General features: G+C 35.8%; 5 protein-coding genes across 5 annotated transcripts; 2 read left to right on the plus strand and 3 right to left on the minus strand.

Annotated features, from left to right (window-relative positions):
- Positions 1-1723: 1723 nt before the first annotated feature.
- On the plus strand, positions 1724-5592 carry LOC147284858 (pre-rRNA-processing ESF1-like protein). The gene is made up of 7 exons (XM_086243029.1): positions 1724-2351; positions 2478-2552; positions 2879-3108; positions 3202-3364; positions 3551-3679; positions 3974-4683; positions 4915-5592. Exons 1-7 carry the CDS (start codon positions 1806-1808, stop codon positions 5192-5194), a joined length of 2133 nt encoding a protein of 710 aa, XP_086099155.1. The 5' UTR covers positions 1724-1805; the 3' UTR covers positions 5195-5592.
- Positions 5593-5833: 241 nt separating this feature from the next.
- Positions 5834-9757, minus strand: LOC147284859 (aspartyl protease family protein 1-like). The gene is made up of 10 exons (XM_086243030.1): positions 9331-9757; positions 8803-8938; positions 7961-8190; positions 7623-7847; positions 7364-7499; positions 7192-7265; positions 7037-7112; positions 6896-6959; positions 6333-6404; positions 5834-6242 (listed from the first exon to the last, which is right to left on the minus strand). The coding sequence occupies exons 1-10, from the start codon at positions 9642-9644 to the stop codon at positions 6025-6027; spliced, it is 1545 nt and encodes a 514-aa protein (XP_086099156.1). The 5' UTR covers positions 9645-9757; the 3' UTR covers positions 5834-6024.
- A 3357-nt stretch (positions 9758-13114) lies between these two features.
- Positions 13115-16735, minus strand: LOC147284860 (Eukaryotic aspartyl protease family protein). Its single transcript, XM_086243031.1, has 10 exons — positions 16221-16735; positions 15990-16101; positions 15191-15426; positions 14876-15100; positions 14619-14754; positions 14419-14492; positions 14216-14315; positions 14066-14123; positions 13667-13738; positions 13115-13575 (listed from the first exon to the last, which is right to left on the minus strand). Exons 1-10 carry the CDS (start codon positions 16529-16531, stop codon positions 13361-13363), a joined length of 1539 nt encoding a protein of 512 aa, XP_086099157.1. The 5' UTR covers positions 16532-16735; the 3' UTR covers positions 13115-13360.
- Positions 16736-17969: 1234 nt separating this feature from the next.
- LOC147284861 (uncharacterized) lies at positions 17970-18817 on the minus strand. The gene is made up of 3 exons (XM_086245485.1): positions 18660-18817; positions 18369-18420; positions 17970-18266 (listed from the first exon to the last, which is right to left on the minus strand). The coding sequence occupies exons 1-3, from the start codon at positions 18815-18817 to the stop codon at positions 18045-18047; spliced, it is 432 nt and encodes a 143-aa protein (XP_086101611.1). The 3' UTR covers positions 17970-18044.
- A 1232-nt stretch (positions 18818-20049) lies between these two features.
- On the plus strand, positions 20050-20752 carry LOC147284862 (uncharacterized). The gene is made up of 3 exons (XM_086245862.1): positions 20050-20207; positions 20420-20471; positions 20564-20752. The coding sequence occupies exons 1-3, from the start codon at positions 20050-20052 to the stop codon at positions 20750-20752; spliced, it is 399 nt and encodes a 132-aa protein (XP_086101988.1).
- Positions 20753-21122: the final 370 nt, after the last annotated feature.

The raw sequence follows: 21122 nt of genomic DNA on the forward strand, positions 1-21122 counted from the left end.
AGTAGTTAGGGTTGAGCCATCAATAGTTGTTATTTTTTTGTGTAGAGCCAAGCTTGTGCTCAAAGCCTCCTCAGCTTTATTAGTTATAGTGAGTGATGGTTATATCAAATTCATGTTTGTTAATAGTACGTGAGCTTGTCCTGTTTGAGACATAATTAACTAATTTCAGTCACCCCAACAACCATGTCCCAACCCTTTGTTTTCATGTGGTCATAGGTCATATTCAGCATATTTTAGGTGACTTAGCTAACCTAACTAGTAGTCAATGAATTATAATGACCAATAATTTCACACAAATCTTAAAACTAGTGTTAGTGACTCAAGTTCTGCATGAATTTGATTGCAGCATTTAAGGATATTCTATTCTGTATAAACAAGTATTGGAGTCAAAGATTTGTTCAGGTTGGACTATATTACCATTTGGGATTGGAAGTAGACGCTATATTGAACTAGTAGAGGTCAGTAGAAATCCCACCAACTTCTCCCAAACTTGATCGAATTATTTTACCATCCGAATTAGTTAGCTTATCTATCTGCAGGTTTGGTCATTGGTGGATTCAGTCACACGCTTCTATAAAATATAATAGTAGCAATAAACTGGCACTCTGTGATTTTGCAGTAGCAGACTTGCAGGCATATCTTAAATCTGAAATATAATCGACCATTGACTAATAGAAATGGAAAAAAGAGAAACTTAAAAAAGAAAAAGGAAAAGGCAAAAAAGAAATTATCCTTTATGGCCCTATGGGTCTAAATAGTTGAAAGGAAACAAAGGTGAAGGCTTTTTTGATTAGGTGGAACCGTGGAAAGAGACAATCAAGCAATAAAGATGTCTGCAACACTTTACAGTTCATATACTTTACAGATCATATACTTTGACAAGATTGACATTGTGGAGTCTCTTCACTTTGACAAGATTGACATTGTGGAGTCTCTTCACAAGCAATGAAATCAGGAAATGTGAGAGTGAGAGTGAGAGTGTGAGACTAAAGGCTGAAAGAAAAACATGATGAAAATTGTAGGGTATATTCTGATCATGAAAATTTACAGATACAATGAATATGTGTTCTCATTACTCATGAAAGAAGCGCATATATCTCAATTATTAGACAGTTATAAAAGTCAAATCTATCTTTTTGATTAGAAGGGAAAATTATGGGATGAAATCTACAAGGTCCATAATAGGAGTCAACCTGCTTTCGCATCATTTTATCATCATCATCATTATGTATGTAGACACAAGGAGAACCCTCACAACAAGTAAATAAGAATTTGGTGGGGGTATATTTAGAATCCTCAAATTTATGAAAGTAAATTACAATTAACATTTCACAACTTATACTTTATAGTTTCAATTTTTTTAATTTAATACTTAACATTTTGATTTATTTAAAATTCACTACTACTATATTTTTTATTGTCTAATTATATTTTAATTGATGACTTGACTTGCTGATCTCACACTTAACTTGTAAAGCCGGATGATCTCTCTGCATGTGCAAGTACATCAAATTTAATATGAATTTTGAGAGATCATTCAAGAACCACAATTCTCAACTGGGCTGGGATCCACTAAAGCCCGCAAATTAAATCAATCTGGGCTAGCCCAGTTAGATCAATACTTCAAGTTGGGCTTGTATGATATTGGGCTCAGCAAATGTCTGGTGTAATTATGTCCATAATTTTTTTTTTTTTTTAAACCCTAGGAGGAAGAACTTAAGCCCTAACACCGCCACTGAAATCTCGCTCCCCCGCTGAAAACGCCTCACCTTCAACTGCCCCAACAAGTCAACAAACCACACACCATGGGGTCGAAGAAGAACAAGAAAAGCAAGAACATCATCACCGACGAACGGTTTTCGTCGGCGCACTGGGACCCGAGGTTCCAGAATGTTCCGAAGCACAAGGCGAAGGTCGCGATCGACTCGCGGTTCAACCGCATGTTCTCGGACAAGCAGTTCGGTTCGTCGTCGGTTCCGTTAGACAAGCGAGGCAAGCCGAAGAAGCCCGACCAGGACAATAAGCTGCGCAGTTACTATCGAATCGAGGAGGACGAAGATAAAGTCGATGTCGATTCCAAAGAGTTAGAGGAAGAGAGTAAGAGTGAGGAGAGTGAGAATGAAGAAGGATTGGGGGAGCTTGGTGGAGAGGAATTGGAGGAATCGGAGGAGGATGACGTGGACAGTGGTGAATCGGAGGATGACGTGGTTGGTGGTGAATTGGAGGATGACGTGGCTGTTGTTGAATCGGAGGATGACGTGGAAGGTGGTGAATCGGAGACGACCACGGATACTGACACAGATGAAGATGAAGATGAGGTGGTTTTTGAGGATGGTGTGCCTGGAATACAGGTATTGTTATTAACTTATTATTATTATTATTATTATTATTAATAAGCTTGAATTAATTGTAATTTGGGAGAAAAATGAATTAGAAGATGTCGTAAGTTGTTAATTACTGGATTATTGGTTGGACAGGAGGAAAATATACCAGAAATTGAGAAGGAAACTCACAGGCTTGCTGTTGTTAACTTGGATTGGAGGTATGTTAAGGTATGTATTTTTAAGCTTAGCATTATATTAACTATATATTTAATTAAGTGACACATTGAAAAAAAGCATGGAAATTTATTTATTTTGTGTCATTGGGTATTTGGGTTGGAGATTGTGTTGTCTTTACTGAGACATTTTAATTTTTCAAAGAAATGAGGAGTAAATGAATTGCCATATAAAAAAAGATAGTAAATTTTGGACTACATTACCTTGTATTGAGTTGTTTGAATGAGAGTTTTTTGAGTTCAGTGTTGTTAATTTGTCTACAAGCTTCCTTCTTTATAGGGATTTACTGGCAACTGAGAGTTCCTTTGTGTTTCGTGTAGGCTGTTGATTTGTATGTGGTGTTGAGGTCATTTCTTCCAAAAGGTGGAGAAATTAAGTCTGTGGCTGTCTACCCATCTGAGTTTGGACTTCAACGTATGACAGAGGAAGAAGTTCATGGTCCTGTTGGCCTATTTGATGATGAAGATGAGAAAGATGATGAAGAAGAGGATGATGGTGATGATGAGATTGATGCTCAGAAATTGCGTGCTTATGAGAAAAGCAGGCTAAGGTGATTAGTTGTGGTTATTTTAGTTTTCTTGTTTAGTTTTTCTTTCTAAATTATATGTTTATTTCTCTGTTGCCGATATATCTTTTTCCCCAGGTACTACTATGCTGTAGTGGAATGTGACTCAATTGCCACAGCAGATTACCTTTATAAAAATTGTGATGGAGTGGAGTTTGAAAGATCGTCAAATAATCTTGATTTAAGGTTTATCCCTGATTCAATGGAATTTAAACACCCACCCCGTGACATTGCAACAGAGGTATATGTTTGAATCATTCACTGATGAATTTATAGAGAGTTTGGCAATAGTTTAATATGCACAAATGATGGCGCGTCATGCTTCTTTATGGAACCTGAATGATTATTATTGTTGTTTTTTTCTTAAAAACAAAAAGGAAATGAGTTAAATTTTCTCGTATAACACAGCGGTCTTTGGCTTTCTCAGGTACCTGCAAACTATGTGGGTTTGGATTTCCAAACTCAAGCTCTGCAGCAGAGTAAAATTGATATTTCTTGGGATGAGGATGACCCGGGACGTGTAAAGACCTTGAAGCGGAAATTCACTGCTGATCAGGTCAGTAGATTTTATCTGAAATGGTTATAAATACTTACAATTTATGTAATTTTTTATGGAGTTCATCTGTCCTCCATACATTCTAATCTATTCCTTAATGACCTGATTAAACTTTATGCTACACTTATCTGAATAGACATTCTGTTACATTGATCTGAATAAGAAATAGGAATCGAAAGGATGATGGAAAGAGCAACTGAAAAACTATCAGCTCCAAATTTATAAAAACAGTTTTCTGTTCCTGTACAGCTGTACTTTCTGATTTTAGCTGATATGATATTGGTTTACTTGTAGCTTTCTGAGTTGGAACTGAAGGAGTTTTTGGCTTCTGATGAGAGTGAAAGTGATGAGGCTGAGAATGATGATGCCGCAGAAGATAAGTCTGATAAAAAGAGTAAAAAACAAGATATGTACCGTGCTTTAATCCAGTCTGGAGATGGAGACGCTTCAGATGGAGATGGTGAAGAGGATGGCCAGGATATGGAGATCACTTTCAATACTGGCTTAGAGGATATAAGCAAGAGCATTCTAGAAAAGAGGGATAAGGAATCAGAAACAGTTTGGGAGGCCTATCTCAGGAAAAGACGGGAGAAAAAGAAGGCTAGGAAAAATAGATCTAAAGATTCATCAGAGGATGAGAGTATTGATACTGATCAAGAGGCAATAGAAGAACCAGATGATTTCTTTATTGAAGAGCCTTCAGTCAAAAAAAGTAAAAAGGAGTCTAAAGGTAAAAGTAACAAGGAAGAGAAGCAGCACCAAGATATGGATAGGGAAGCAGAAGCAAGCAGACACGAGCTTGAGTTATTACTTGCTGATGACAAGGGAGAAGATACAGGTCTTAAGGGCTACAATTTGAAACGTAAAAAGGCCAAGGGAAAGAAGGGTAAAGAAGTTCTAGAAGAGGACAAAATACCAACTGCTGATTACAATGATCCACGGTTTTCAGGCCTCTTCACCTCACCTCTCTTTGCTCTGGATCCAACAGCTCCACAGTTCAAAAGGTATCTCCCTTGAGTTGTTACTGATTATTATGACAAACCAATTGTTTCTAGTATATATAGATCTTTTAATAAATTGATCTTGATTGTTCAAATTTTGAAAGCCTTTACTAATCAATCTTTTTCTTTGTTTCCAAACTTGAAAAATATGGCTCCAATAGTTGCACTAATATGTGTTATTTCATTTTTTGGTTGTAACTGTTGGTGATAAAAATTTGTGGTTTGGTGTTGCAGGAGTGCAGCTTATGCTCGGCAGGCAGCACTGAGACAGCAAAAGGGTGGTGAGCAAGAAGAAGTGGTACAAAGGAAAGAAAAATTTAATGGTTTACCGTCAAAGGTAGAGAAATCGTCATTAATTAAGTCACTTAAGATGAAGGCCAAGCCCTTTGATGATAAGATGTCAAAGAAAGAAGAAAACTTTCAGTCCAGAGGTATAAAGGAAAAGAAAGATAAGCAGGAGGCCCCAACCTTGGTTCAACCAGTTAAGAAAAGGACCAAAGTTCAAAGAAAATGAAATGAAGATTAAAATTAAGAGGAGATCTCCTTCCTTGTCCCCCGAAACCATGCGAAGAGAAATCTTGAGTTGTGGAAGCAGTAAGCATGTCTGCTCGGGTCAAGTCCTGATAATTAATATGCTGTTGGTCGAATTACTGATAATTAGGGAGGTTAAAAACTTAAAAAATGATGTTGGTGTTCTCTTGTAATTTCTTTGATTCTTCTGGTAGATGTCAGGTTTGGTAATCATTCCATTGCTATTAGATATAAGATTGCATGTGGGTTTTTTCTTCCTTTTAATTTTATTTGTAGCTCCTGTTAATTCAATTTTAAAGGAAATTTTGTCAGTGTAACTAGAGTGAAAGAGCAACAGATGCAAAATTTATGAAAATGATATGAACTATGCCTTCTCTTCCCTAGTCCTTTTGCTACTAATATCATAATTGTTGTGCTTGTAGTTTAAATGCTAACGAGTTTGAACATGAGGTTGCTAGTACCTATCTTTTAACCCATTTGTTATGTATAACTTGATCACTGTAATCCCAAGGTATTGAACAAACATATAGGTTTTCCCCTTCAAGAATGATACACCATATTGAATAATCCCATAGCAGCATAATAAAGGATCGACAAAAGTTTTCCATTAAATAAAAACGTGTAAATCAAAAACAATATTTATTCTCTTTTCTCACAACCAAAAGCATATATACAACCCCGTGTCAACATCGATATCAATAGTATCCAAAAATAAGAAGTCAACAACTTCCAATTTCCTGTGTTGTACCTGAAACTACGCCTATCAATACATATGGTACAGGGTTGAGAAAACCTCACCACCCAAAAGAATAATCAAACAATGGCAAAGAATGCAAAAATAACCATGATGAATGCACAAGTAAAAGAGTTCAATTTGGGGGAATGATTTTTTGGTGTTGGTGGGGGTGGTGGTATATGAGAATTGTTGCTACCCCCTGCTGTGGCTTCTGGATTGACACCAACAGCGGGGGATGTGGCTGGGGGTTTAGATGGGCTGATAGGAAGAGTCGTCGTTTCCTCATCATTGGAACCTGAAAGAAACATGCCACTATTGTCACTGAAAAAGATCATGAAGAAAAAGTTTGTCGAAATTTCATACAAAATGGTAGAATTAGACTCACAATTGGATTCCTTCCAACCCAATACCATCTTCTCGCGGTCAAAAATTACACGATAACCCGTCATGAAGTTTTCTGCATGAAGAACAACAAATCAACATTGTAAGCAGCAGTTAATGCCAAATGAACAAATACATTTGACTGTCAGTGAGGGTTAAGGCGGTGTGAGTCAACTCTAAAACTTGTCTTTAAAATATTTACTCAAGGGTGTTGGATTTTCATTAAGGCAATATCTCAATTGAGGTTTTTTGTTTCTTTGAATTAACATATGCACGATTTGGGATACATGAAAAAGGAAAAAAGCAACCTGGAACAGTCCCCTGCTACTTGACAATACATTTATAAGGTTCTGTAATCCAATTCTGAAATCAATTATTGCATGATCTTCATAGACATCATGCATTCAATCAATCAACAAAGACGAAAATGCTAACTACTAACTGCAGATAATATACGGAGCACTAATGGACAAAAATCAGAATTCCAAAAATGACACTGGAGCATGAAATTTTTTGCAAGATAGACAATAATATTTACAAAAATCAGAGTTACAAAGAGATACTTACGTCCAATGATATTTACATCTCCACTTCTGACAACACCCAGACAATAATACACTGTTTTTCCATCCTGGGGATCAGAATAGTAAAGTTCAGCACGACATGATGCAGAAGCAGGAAACAGAAATGCTAAAAGTGTAACCTTACCGAAACAGCTACTAGTGGATCAATGAGATCATACTGCTTTCCACCTTTCATTGTCAAAGTCACAGTCAGATTTGGACTGAACATAAAATTAAGTCAGTGCCTGAGGATTTGGAAAAGAAAATGGCAAGCAAAGTTCAACTTGTGATAGAAATTACCTTGTATCATAGCAATATTCAAAAGGGAGATCGGAATTATTCAAACTCCGCGTATCTTTGACCATGGCGTTGAACTGAAAAATGAAAAATGAAAAGTATAAAAACTCGTTTGATAAAGCAAAAACTCAAGAATCAAGATAATATTAAGAAACACAGAATTTAAACTACTTACACTCTCAGTAATCTGTGTGTAAGCTGGATCATTTAGGTATGTAAACGAGGTACCGGAGTCAAAAATTGCATTGAATTCAATATCAGTAACACTTTTTCCAATGACTATTTGAGTAATAGTAATGTTGTAAGTTGGACTGGTAACAAGTTTGACAGGGGAAGATTAGTACAACTTGCATGATATTAAAGACGAAAGCAATCTACTTTCTATACTAAGTAAACATGTCATCAGCATATGCATGTTCAATTAGACCACTTACTATGATTCTCTAATATTGAATGGCGTTTCTGTTTGGCCTGAGCTTCCATTATCACCAAATCTGATTCTCCCAACTCCGTCAACCCCGAAACACATGGAAAAAGAATTTGAAGCAATCCCTAATCTTGCTAAAGTGCTAGGAATGGACACACCATCCATACCAAGCCCTAATAGACCGTTGGGTGCTGCACCCTCCAAAAATATGCCAGTCTGCTCCTTACCACAACTGCAGCAGAGTACCACATTAACATCACAAGTACTAACAGCATACTCAATAGCAACACCACAAGCTAGATTTCAAATAATTACGCTATATATAGCAATGAAAAAACTACCTACCCAAAAGGAATTCGTGCATCAACATCTTTTTGTTGAGCATCATCAGTAGTTAAGTGCAAAACGTCCTCTACCAAGATCCCAGAAGATGAAGTGTTGTTGGACAGATACTGAATATTGTAAGGGCAATCACGACTTGCTGAAGAGCAGCGGTGTTCACAGAAGGTGCTGTTGCAAGGAATCTTTTTGCCTGTTGTTGACGTATTAGGGCTGTAGATATCAAATTCTAGTATCTGGTTGAAGAAGAATTCAAGTAGTAATTGTCAATGAAATGAATAACCATCAGAGCCCAAATACACTGGAAATGCTAGACCATTCTTCTAAAAATATGTCTCTTCCTGGTAGATAGTTTTAGAACCGCAAGATGCAACTCTGTAATTTTCTAGTATATTTTGAGAGAAAAAAGGACAATTTTGAAAAATAACAGTAAGATGCAACCTGAAGCTTTCTGAGAAAAAAAATGCTTTTTTGTTGCTCATTTGAAAGTTTTAAGTACCTTCACATTCCTTCATTATCTAGAAACTCTCATCCTAAAATGTATGCCAGTAGTTGATTCATTCAACACAGATAAGGACAATGCTACTGGCATGAATTGAGAGTTTTTCAAACTTATTTTAGTTCACATTTCACAAAACAAATAATGACATATCTCATCCTTTAAAGTCATCCAAGTCTTGGAGAAAAAAAAAAAACACAAACTAATGAAAATAATCAGATCATAGCTTTTGAGCATGAATGGGATGAAAGCCAGCATAACCCAGAAGTCTAATTGAAGTAATAACAAGGCAAGAATTTAACTTTACATAAGATTCAAGAAAAAAGACAGAGTAATTGAATTCACTTACAGATCCATCTGAGAACTTTAAGCTATGTACGCAACTGGTACAATCGCATGGCAACCAGAGCAAATCACTGCCCGTGTCTAAGGCCACAAGATATGATGTACTTGGTGTCCCCACAGAAACATTCGCATAATGCAAACTGAAATTCAAACAACAAACCCAACAAAAAAAAAACATCATTCCATGGCAATTTTTTTAAAGGGTCTAGCTATCTATTTCGATACAATTCGAAAATGAAAGGAGGCGTCTGGTAGTCTATTCAAAAACAATTTTCAAAAATTTTCTTCCTTATTTCATCTACAAATATTAAAAATGAAAACAAAAAATCCGTTTTCGAGAAAGATACGAAAAGCCAACAACTTATTTAGTTTTTGAAAAACGATGCAGAAAGTGTGGACCACAAGACGACTCAAGCAATAAAAGATCATCAAGTTCAGTAATTCACTAGCCAAAAAAAAAAAAATACATGATTGTCAAAAAACAAATATGTGTATATATATAATATGAACTGAGAGGTGAGAAGAGTCGTACTGTCCGAATGCTGGTATCCGATAAGTGATGTTCCCATAAATAAAGGTAAGCGGCGTCGTTTGATAGTCGGCGGTGGCGAGGTGACGACCGCGAATGAAGCGGTCTCTGTAGGCCATGCCAGCGTAATATCCGACGCTGCCCTTGTCCGGGAGTTCATCGAGGCCGAGAATTCCGGCGACGGGATCCGAGAAGCGGTGGTGGATGTCGAACCCGAATGTGCCGAACCCGGAACAGGTCCGAGAGGCCCAACCCAATATGAAAAATAGTAGTGAGAGAAGTATGGGAGTGGAAGAGTGGGTAGTACTCCAGGCCATGGCTGTGGGTTTAGTTTATCAGAGACTCAGGTTTTGATGGATTGAATTGGAGGCATGAGAGAGAGAGAGAGAGAGAGAGAGAGAGAGCGAATGTGAATGGTGTGTTTATAAGGATTAAGGGGATTGGAGGGGCGGTACGCGTTTCCACGCCCAAGTCGCCGTTGAGAAAGACAGAGAAAGAAGCTGGTGGTTAAGTTTGGTCACTGTGAGACGAAATCGCGGGTAGCTGGGTCCCACTACCCTCCATTGTTTTCACATATTCTCATCTTGGAATGATTTTTCAAACTTGAAAAATGCTTTAACTATCCATTTCCTTTTTCTTTTTTATTTTATCAAATTCATAATTTTTTGGTTATATTGGAGAAAATCCATCTTGATGTATTCTAAATTTTCTAATCATAACCCCCGTTATCTCACTCCCCCGTCACTACTTGAGTTAAATTTAAAAACTTTTATTAAATTGAGATTAGAATAGGAAAAAACTCGAATTCCAAAATTTTATAATTACATTGGAGAAAATTGAGCTATATACTTATTATAATTCTAACATATTATCTCATTCTTCTTTTATCACTTGAATTCAAGTCATTGAGTACTTTGACATATTATAAATACTTCTATTTTGTACTTTTAGATCAAAATGTTGTAGAATTCATCTAACACTTGATATTTGCACATATGGATAAAAAAGGAATACAAGTAATAAACGAGTGATTATAAGATAGTATAATGAATGAGTGGATTGTAAGATATAATTTTATCAACCAGTTATTAGTCAAAAATATTTAGGTTTATTCGCTAATTTGTCCCTTAAAACTATTTTTTTTTTCATTCTGCCCCCTTAAAGTTAAATCTTCTTACTTTATTCTCTAAATTTTACAAATGATTCTCATTAGATTATTTCCGTTCAACTCCATCCATTTTTCCGTTAAAAGCGTTGACATGGCACATGTAAGACCCTTTTTTAGTTATATAAAATCTCATGTGGACAAAAAAGGTAATAAAAAATTATTATTAAAGTAAATAAAAAAAATCACAAAAAAAATTAATTAAACAAAAAACTAAAAAACTAAACAAACACATAAAAAAAAAAGACCCAAAATCCATACCCCACCCGCCACCAATGTAGCCACCACCCTCCCCTCCTACCTCATACCCTCTCCAATGGCCAACCCCAACACCTCAGGCGACCCATCTCTCTTTCTCTGCTCCTTTTTTTTTTTTTTTTTTTTTTCTTTTAGTTTGTTTTTAATTTTTTATTACTTTGTTTTTTTCTTCTCTCTGACATAGTGTCCATTTGGCGAGTTGTCAGTCCCACTCACCTTTTTAGTCTAATAAATAACCAAAATGGTCATGTAGATGTTACGTCAATTTTTTTTAACGAACTAATGAATGAAATTGATGGAAGAAGTCATTTGTAAAATTTGAGGGTAAAGTGAAAAGATTTAACTTGAAGAGGGCAAAGTGAGAAAATAAATTAATTTAAAGGGACAAATTAGCGAATAAGCCTAATATTTATGAGGCAAAGAATAAGGCCATAAGGGAAAGACTACACGAGAGGTTAACCCAGAAGCAAATAATGTGAAAGTGCAGGGACACGCAAGCAATAGCATTTTAATTGGAGGATGTGAATGAGAAGGTATGATTGACTGACTCTATGAGAGAGTAAGAAGATTTTGTAGGCAGTTGGTAAAGTCTTTTTTTTTTTTTTTTTTTTTTTTTTTTTTGCCACTGAGGTTGGTAAAGTCTTAAAGAGCAGAAAAAGACATTGACTTTGAAGTCAATTATTGAAAGCTTAAGCTAAACCACGCGCCAGATCAGGCCACTTGTTAAGACACGTGCACTACATTGAACCGTAACCTACCTTCACTTAACTCCTACTTCAATGAATGAAGTGGACCTTGCTTCTTTATTCCATGATCTATATTATTCAGGAATGACCCTAAAAATGTAACACTTTAAAGCCCCACCATAGACAGAAAATTTTGAGTATTGATTTTTGCACTATACAAATTTATCATTTTGACATTTTCAGACCCCAAAAAGAAAAAGAAAAAGAAAAGAAAATTTGTCATTGACATTGACTTTCAAAATTGTTACTAATTTTATATTAAACCACCATCACCATATTTTATTATTATCACTCTCTCTACTTACCCTTTATTCATTTTAATTTTTTTGTTGAAATTTATAATATAATATATTATCATTATTACAATTCAATAAAAATATGAATATTTAAAAAAAACTAATAATGAAAAATTATCTTTATAAACAGGTAGATCCGTAGATGAATCACTGTCAACCAACACGTTACACGGTGGTAGGTTTTACCACAGCATGAGTGCCATGAAAGACGGGGGACAAAGTCAATAATATTTTCACAATTCACACCATTCAAAGTCAAGAGGAGAAGTAGGAAAAGTGGCATTGCAGACTTCTGTTCAGAAAAAATACCCTTTTAAAGCTTTAAATCAAGGTATAAGATGAGCCTGAGCCTAAAGCACCACAGTACAGTTTAGACCCTTTCACCATCCTTTTTTATTTTGATCTAGAGAACTTTTAGTTTCATCTTCTTCCATTGACAGCTCAACCAAAACAAAAAGGAAGTTAAATAGTTATCATTTCTTTTTTGTCTAAGATGTATAAGATGGAGACATCTGACTCATTCTATTACCACCAATATCTCTCCTACTTAATTTGGACACTCAACCAGTTTTGTCCATTTAGTTTTTCTTTTTTTGTTAGTGTCAAGCCTTCTCTTACTTTGTCATGGCAATTGGAAGTTAGTTTAATTGCACAAGCTTCCACGAACAAGAAGATTCCGACAACAGCTCAAGTTCCTCTTGTGAGTTGTGAACTTGTGATGATGGTTGGTAACTTGGCATTAAATAGAGCTTTTTAAGACCCACTAGTGCATGATTGACCAAAAAAATAAGAAGACTAGAGATGAGTCTTCTGCATGATGGACATAAAAAATACATAGAGGGGAGGGCTTTCAAGTCGTCGTATCACTAGAATCTAATTATCCTCGTAATTTTTATTGTCCCCTCTATTTGAAACGAAAAAATATATACACCAAAACTAAAACTAAAAACTGAATCCTAGGTGCAATCGAAAGGCCCAACTGAACTTCTAGCAGGTTCCCTTACTTTGGGGGCCTAATTATTAGAAACCAGCAACTATTTTGGGCAGATGTCTTCAGTTCTAAGGGTCATAACAATTTTGGGCCCAATTGTTTGTGTTTATTGTAACAATTAACATCCATATGCATCTAATACGTATCAAATACACTAATTTCTGAGGATACCAGAAGAGATTATCTTTTAGACATTACGACGTGACTGAAACACATGTAGTGTGATTGTCTATTTTCTATTCAAATTCAAAATCTCTTTGTATAATTTTCAATTACAACAATAATGTAGAAATGCCTATGCTAGATGATGAAAGGCTAAACAATATGGGGGGAATTGAAAAGACACATAATACAATGGCATTTCATGTGGAGGGTGTGAGATTTATACACAGCAAGGAGCAAAAAAATATGGCAGGCCATTATCTGAGGAATAGAGGTATTGCAAGATTCCCCCAACTATGGTGTAAACTGGGACTAATTAGAGAGGATTTACATTAAAACGTGACAAAAGGAAGATCTAGATTCTTATACCCTACGGAACTGCAACTGACCAGAAAAAAAGATGGCCGTATAATAGCTACAGTAATAGAAAAAGAAGGACGAGAAATCGAAAGCAAGTCAGAAGTGAGGTATGGCTACAGTAAGGCATAGATGCAACTGAAGTCTGACTATTCCTGGTCTTTTTCGTTGGTTCTGGAGTAGAAGAGTTACCTAGTCCAACAGCAACAGCAGGAGGTGTATTTGTAGAGGCTGGTTTAAAAGGTAAGTTAGTATGATCCTCGACGTTGTAACCTGCATTTGGGGCCAAAAATTTGGTCATGCAATAAGGTCATACATAAAGGCATGGAGAAAAGGTGCGTGCATTAAATAGAATAACACCTACAGTCAAACTTCTTCCAGCCCAAAACGAATTTCTCTCGGTCAAATACAACTTGGTAGCCAGTCATAAAGTTTTCTGTAAAGAGATCAATGACTGAAGCATAAGCCAACAAATCACAGTAAAATAAATGCAATGTAACTAGCATGTCTAAATTAAAGCGGACTATTGATCCAAGACAAAGAAGTCCCAGTAGCTGTTTCATAATTCGTTATTAAAGCCTACTTGGTCTATCGTTATGGAGTACCAGGCAACAAAAGAGCCAAATATACTGAGTAATGGGTAGCGAAATTTAAGGTAAAAGAAATCCTAACCATGAATCCCAATTGGTTACTTCAGAATTGAAAATAGCACTCACACCCACTTAACTGTGAATTCAAATCAAATGCAGTGCAAAAGACTTACGTCCAATTATATTTAATTCTGCACTCTTGACAACAGCCAGGCAATATACCAGCTCATTCTGCAAATCATTAGCAAAGGAAGATATTTACCGCGATTCTTAGCTAAACAACAAATAAAACTGGACGAAAACAATTAAGAGCAAAACATTGCCTTAGTGGAGATAACAATGATTAGATCATAGACTGCAAACTGGCTTCCACCATTCATGGTTAAACTGAGACTAGGTATCAAACTAGCATTTTCATCAGGGCTGCACATTGAAACAAAGAATTCCTTTTATGAAGAGAAGAAAGAAATTTTTGAGCTATAGTTAGAAAAAAAAATAAATACAGACAAAAAAGTAAAAATGAAACCTCATGTCATAACAAAATTCAAATGGGATCCTTGAGTCAGGTGGACGACGCTTATCTTGCGCCTGTGAATTGAACTGCAAAAGTCATAAAGATTGATTATTGAGCTATATATATGTATACTGATGTTCTTTTGTCCAAGAGACTAATATGTGCGTTGTCAAACTGCTCAGTAAAATTAATTTCAACACTTAAGTACTTACGCTCTCTGAAAGCCTTGTGTAAGTTGGGTCAACCAAATATGTGAAAGATGTCCCAGAATCAAAAAGAGCTGTTAAGTCAACGTCCATAAGATCTGTCCCCACTCGAATTTGAGTTACAGTGATGTTATAGGTTGGACTGTAGCATGCATCGCAACATATGACAGATAAAAACAACGTTAAAACCTCCTTTCAGGAAAAATATATCATTCTAATCTCAAGAATAAGCACCATTAAGTAACTGAAAAGTTACCACTTACTGTGACGGGTTTAAATTAAATGGGGTCTCTTCCTGGTCAGGACTCCCCTTATCACCAAAATTGATTCTCCCAATTCCATCATGTCCAAAACACATGGAAAAAGAATCAGCTGTAAAGCCTTCTCGGGATAAAATGCTAGGAACAGATATCTTCTCCATACCAAGCCCAAGCAAACCATTCGGAGCTGCAACATCCAGGAATGAACCACTTTGCACCTGTCCACAACTGCACAAATCACAGTGCATTTCAGCTACATATATGAGAATTTAAAAGAAAAGGACAAAATTCCAAAACTTATAATGATAGAGAACTCACCCAAAGGTAATGTATGCCTCAACAAGTTCTCGATGAGTATTTTCTGTTGTTAAGTGAAGAACATCCTCTACCAATATCCCTGAAGTAGATGTTTCAGCTGAGACATAAGAGACCATGTAAGGGCAATTGTTGAACGTTTCCTCACATCTATTACGATGTGCACACAAACTGTTGTTGCAACTGACGCTTTTGCTTGTTGATGACCCTTTAGGATCATATTTGCTAAGCTCAAAATCCTGTCACAGTAAATTATATCTAATGACTAAAGTGTCAAAAGCAGAACAATCATACATGAACACAGTAGAAAATTGATATCACCATTCTTGTCCCTCACAACCAACAAGATAGCAAGATCTTGAGTGCCATTCTTAACTGTCCACCCTTTTTTTGAATAGGAAAGTTGCATAATGCAGCTACACTTTTCCTCCAGTCAAACCAGTTTAACATAATCTGCTTAACTTAGAGTTTCCACTCGCTAATTATTTGATTAGTCTTGAATCAGTTGCTCCAATAAGACGATCAGATCGGATCACAGTTTTCACTTAAAAAATGCACAGCAATAAAAGAGGATATATAGAACCTCTACAAACAAGGAAAACATCCTGAAAACTGGACTGATAGTATGATATTTGTGTGACAGACCCAAATACAGGTTACATTTTCTTGGTAAAACTGAAACAAGTATGCATAAAAGCAAACAAGAAAGACCCAAATTCAAATGACATTCTCATCAATAATACTTCCAACCCAAGAAAAGAAAAAGTTCCAAAACTGATAGGAGGTGATAAAGAGTACATACAGAAGCATAAGTTGTGCCCTCACAAGGCACCCAAAATAAGTCACTCCCCGTATCAAGCGCCACCATAAACTTCATTCCCGGCGTACCCAATTGCACTGTCGTGTAATGCAGACTATACAAATGTCCAAAAGCATTAAAAAATTAGAAATTAAATTAAATTCCCAACTAAACTCCAATTCTAGAATTTTAATAATTAAAAAGAATGAATCTTTGTAACACAAAGAAACATACAATCCCAATGAGCTGATCCGAAAGGTGGAGTTGCCATCGGAGAAAGCGAGCGGGCTGTTGCTCTCGGCTAGCTTGCGGCCGCGGAGAAAGCGATCGCGGTCGGCCAATTCGGCGTAGTACTCGAAGCTTCCCTTCTCCGGCAGGCTGTGGGAGGCGACGGAGAAGGCGGCCTGGGACCACTTCTTGACGGGGTCGGAGAAGCGGTGGTGCATCTTGAAGCTGAAGATGCGGCCATGGCAGCTCTGGAGGCTGCCCAAGATCGAGAGAAAGACGAGGAGGTCGACGACGAGCTTACGAAGAGTAGTAAGCATTTCTCTGTTTCTTGTGTTTTGTATTTTCAATTTCTGCGATTGGGGAATCTGAGTAGAAACCCTAGAAAGATTTGCATTGGGAGACGATGATCGAAAGATGATGAAGATGATGATCTTGGAAGGCGAAGAAGGGAAGAGAGTGTGGAGTGAGTGAGAGAGTTGCAGAGTGGGTCCCGCTCTGATTTAATTGACAGTTGAAGAAGTTAGAACTCGGACACCAAATTTTGACCAGACGTAGTTTTTGAACTTTCATATAAACGGCACCGCTTTTTTAGCTTTCATTTAGTTATTTATAAAAATTGTATATATTACCATTTCTCTTCTAAAATAAAAATGAGTAATGATATCTACTTTTTTTAATTTACTTTCTTCACCTTTTCCATATCATCGGTCTATTTTTATAATCAGAATTATCTATTAAATTGAAAATTATTTAATTATATAATCGTTATCAAATAAACAAATAGTAAATCAAACTGTTACCAAAATTGTCTGTTTATTTTATTTTAATTATATAACCAAATGATTTCACTTTTTTTAATTTTTTACAAAAATGATTTTCATAGAATTATTTAAAAAATAAATGGTTTTGATGATTAATTTACACTACGAAATGAAAATAATAAATTTAAAAGAGAAGATCATTGGAGAAGGTAAATTAGATAAAGTGGATAGTGTTTCTCAAGAAAAATATTATAGCTCAGTACTATTTACACTCTTTTGGAGGAAAATTATTCTATATAACTGGTATACTGTCATGTGATATAATCAATACACCTGTTATTATTTACAGTCTTTTGAAAAAGTACAAGGAATTTTATGGCAAATAGTTTCTTATTTTAACTAAATTATGTGTTTTTTTTCTTTTTAATGAATTCTCTTACTAATAATATAGATTATGTGTTTTCTTTTCCCTTTGTTATGCATAATAAGGATATAGTTAAGTTGATCACATAGAATCAACAAGAATGTGCATTGAAATGAACATATAATCGTATGTGTTAAGAACAATCAAATAAACAATGTAGAGGGACTAGATTTAACACGATTGTAAAACTAATACACCGTTCATTTAAAAGGGACAACGAGATTTCATCAGCGTCTTGGATTTGAGTCAACTTGAAGTGAATCCAACCTTTAAATATGTTGTCTCTTTTTTATCTCTTGTATTTTGTTTATCATATTAGCCTTGAATTAAATCAAATCATATCCAAAATCCCAAAAATTTTAAAAACAAAATTGCCCAAATGCATAAAACTCAGGGTGCTTATGACGATTTGGGAACATGAGGTTAAGAGAATGAGAATTGAGGGAGATAGACTAAGAACAGCTGCATATCAAAGGGCAAAAGAGCTTAGAAACAAAAGAAAAATATTTCATAGCATACAAGACAAAATTGAGGTGATTATACATCTCTCATAATATATACAAATCGATACTCAAAACTAAACTTAAAAATACAAGTTTATACAAACTGACACTACCAAGAAAGCCCTGAAAAATTAATGGTACTTCATGACATAATCTCATTCTTCCAACAAGTTGGGACACCATTTTGGACAGAGGTACAACCAAATTTATCCGAAAACTTTGTCCACGTAAATGGCGAATTACGTTCCATCTGATGAATGAATTGCACATCATGAACCCAAGGGTTATGTGTTCTTCCTGGTGGAGAACCTGAGTAACATGTTGGTGAGCACTTGGTGCATACATATTCCCTTGTATCAGTATCCTGCTTAACCACACATCTTAATCCATTAGATTACATCATATATATATTAATATCTATCATATTATATGAAGTCATGCAATTTCAAAAAGCATGCATCCTAACCTTTTCATTGATCATATTCAGAATTCCACTTCTTTCATCATAATTATGTTGGCTGCAGATTACAAAAGAAGAAAAAAACAATAAACTTTTATTGTTTATTGTTGGTAATTACATCTTCCACCATGATTTTATTTGGTGCTAATTAACTTTTAATGTTTCTCTTTGCAAATTTTCTTCTGTATGTGTACAGAAGAATGAAAACCCAGTATTATTTGTTTGTTAAAGAACATAGGACACAAAAAGATTAAGGTGAGGATGTATTTTCAAAACAACAAAAAATGAAAAATAGACCTGTGCTTGTTACATCTTAGAGGCTTGAGAAATTCAGGTATGGAAGATCCAACTCGGCGAGGCTTTGGACAGAGAGGCTGGTCATTGCCTGCAAATCCAAGCTTGTCTGTCTCCGAACCCGAATCAAGAAGATTGCTTTTCACTCCTAAATGATGCATAATTTCCTCTCTTCTGCCTTAATTCCTTTATAATTAACAAAATGGAGAAGGAAACAAAAGTCACAAGTTTTAGAACTTGTGACTGACAATTGAACTGTTCCAATTTATTTATCCACATTGAAATGGTAATTAATATGCAGAACCTGTCAATCGATTTAAATGTTAGCCACACATTTAAGAGAGAGAGAGAGAGAGAGAGATGCAAGTGAGAAATTACTCATAGAAGTGGAGCCATATTTGATTGTAGACCATGTTCAACTGCTCTGAGTATTTCTAGACCCTTTAGAAGAAACATTTGTTTGGCCAAGAGTGGAGTTAGGATGGGTCTTGGCCTCTTGATCTCCTAATATTTCTCAATTTTCCATCTTTTCCTACCATTTATTTGGTCCAACATTATTGAACCATTCTTTTTCCATTTTATGATGATGAAGTCGTGTTTTTAACGTTCTCTCACAAATCTTCTTTGGCTCATGTAAACAGCTCACTATCTTCTTTGCCTCTCTACTTTCAACACAATGGACTTGCTGCATATACCCAAATAATTGGTGGTATTTTTTTGTTTGGTGAGTAAATAATTGGTGATAGTTTAACTCAATAAAGAGTTTGACTTCAAACACCATGATCCCAATAGGGTCCAGAACATAGTCTCCATGTTGCAAAACGTGAGGATTCATACAATATTGCAAGGGAGAATATTTGACTGAGAATGTTAAAAACACGCACTTCATGATCATAAGATGGAAAAATAATGGTCCAATAATGGGATAGATGGATAGTGCAACTTACTTGCAACAAAGAAATTGTAGGCTCCTGGTAAATTAAATAAATAATTAAATCGCAGACAAAGATAGAAAATCGATAAATATTAGGAGATCGAAGCCAAGACCCATCCTGATTCCACTCTTGGCCAAGCAAATGCTTCCTCTTAGGTGTAGAAAGACTTGAACAACAGTTGAACAAGGTCTACAACCAAATGTGGCTCCACTTATCAGTAATTTCTCACTTGCATCTCTCTCTCTCTCTCTCTCTCTCTCTCTCTCTCTCTCTCTCTTAAATGTGTGGCTAATATTTGAATAATCTGACAGGTTCTATATATTAGTTACTATTTCAACTAGGGATAAATAAATAGGAACAGTTCAATTGCTAGTCATAAGTTATCTTTTCCTTTCTAGCATTTGTGACTTTGATTTTCTTCTACATTTGTCATAACGGAAGACAGAAGAGAGAAAAATATGCAGCATTTAGGAGTGAAAAGCAATCTTCTTGATTCAGGTTCGGAGACAGACAAGCTTGGGTTTGCAGGCAATGACCAGCCTCTCTGTCCAAAGCCTCGCCGAGTCGGATCTCCCATACCTGAATTTCTCAAGCCTCTAAGATGTAACAAGCACAGGTCTATATTTTTTTGTTTTTAAACATATCTGTTTGGGTTGTTCTCTAACAAACAAATAATACTGGGTTTTCATTCTTCTGTACACCTACACAAAAATTCTTGCTAAGAGAAGCAGTGAAAAAGTTGACTAGCATCAATTAAAATAATGGTGGAAGATGTAATAACCAACTTATGCAGCTCATTATGTTCTTTTTTTCTATTTTTGTTAACAGCCAACAAAGTTCTGATGAAACAAGTGGAATTCTGAATATGATAAGTGAAAAGGTTAGGATTCATGCTTTTTGAATTTGAATGACTACATACATAATAATGATATTATGATGTAATCTGATGGTTTAATATGCATGGTTATGCAGGATGTTGATGGAAGGGAAATTGTATGCACCAAGTGCTCACCAACATGTTACTCAGGTTCTCCACCAGGCAGAACACATAACCCTTTGGTTCACGATGTGCAATTCATTCATCAGATGGAACTTCTTTCGCCATTTACGCGGACAAAGCTCTCGGATAAATTTGGTTTTAGTTCTGCCTCTCCGGTATGAGCCTCAAAAATGGTGTGCCCAGTTGTTGGATGATTGAGATTGTGTTCTGAAGTGAGAGACTCCATGCAGTGAAAGCACCATTCTTTGCTAGTTTTAATTTGTACCAATTTTTGTACTTTGAGAAGAGAATGTAGGTATCAATTTGTATATATTATAAGATATTTGCCTCAAATTTGTTTTCTGTTATGAACCTTTCTTACTTCTCCCTCTGTTCTCACCCTCTTAAATTCAAACTCTGACCTTTGAGTGTGGAGTTACCTGCTCCATATCGCTGGAGGTACACGCCCAACAAATTAATTGGTGATATTTTCACTCTACAAACATTTTGACTAAAAAACACCATGGAGAATACCTTTTGAGATTTGATAAT

This window comes from Dryas octopetala, chromosome 5, assembly GCF_963921425.1.
Source record: "Dryas octopetala chromosome 5, drDryOcto1.1, whole genome shotgun sequence".
Lineage (NCBI taxonomy): Eukaryota > Viridiplantae > Streptophyta > Magnoliopsida > Rosales > Rosaceae > Dryas > Dryas octopetala.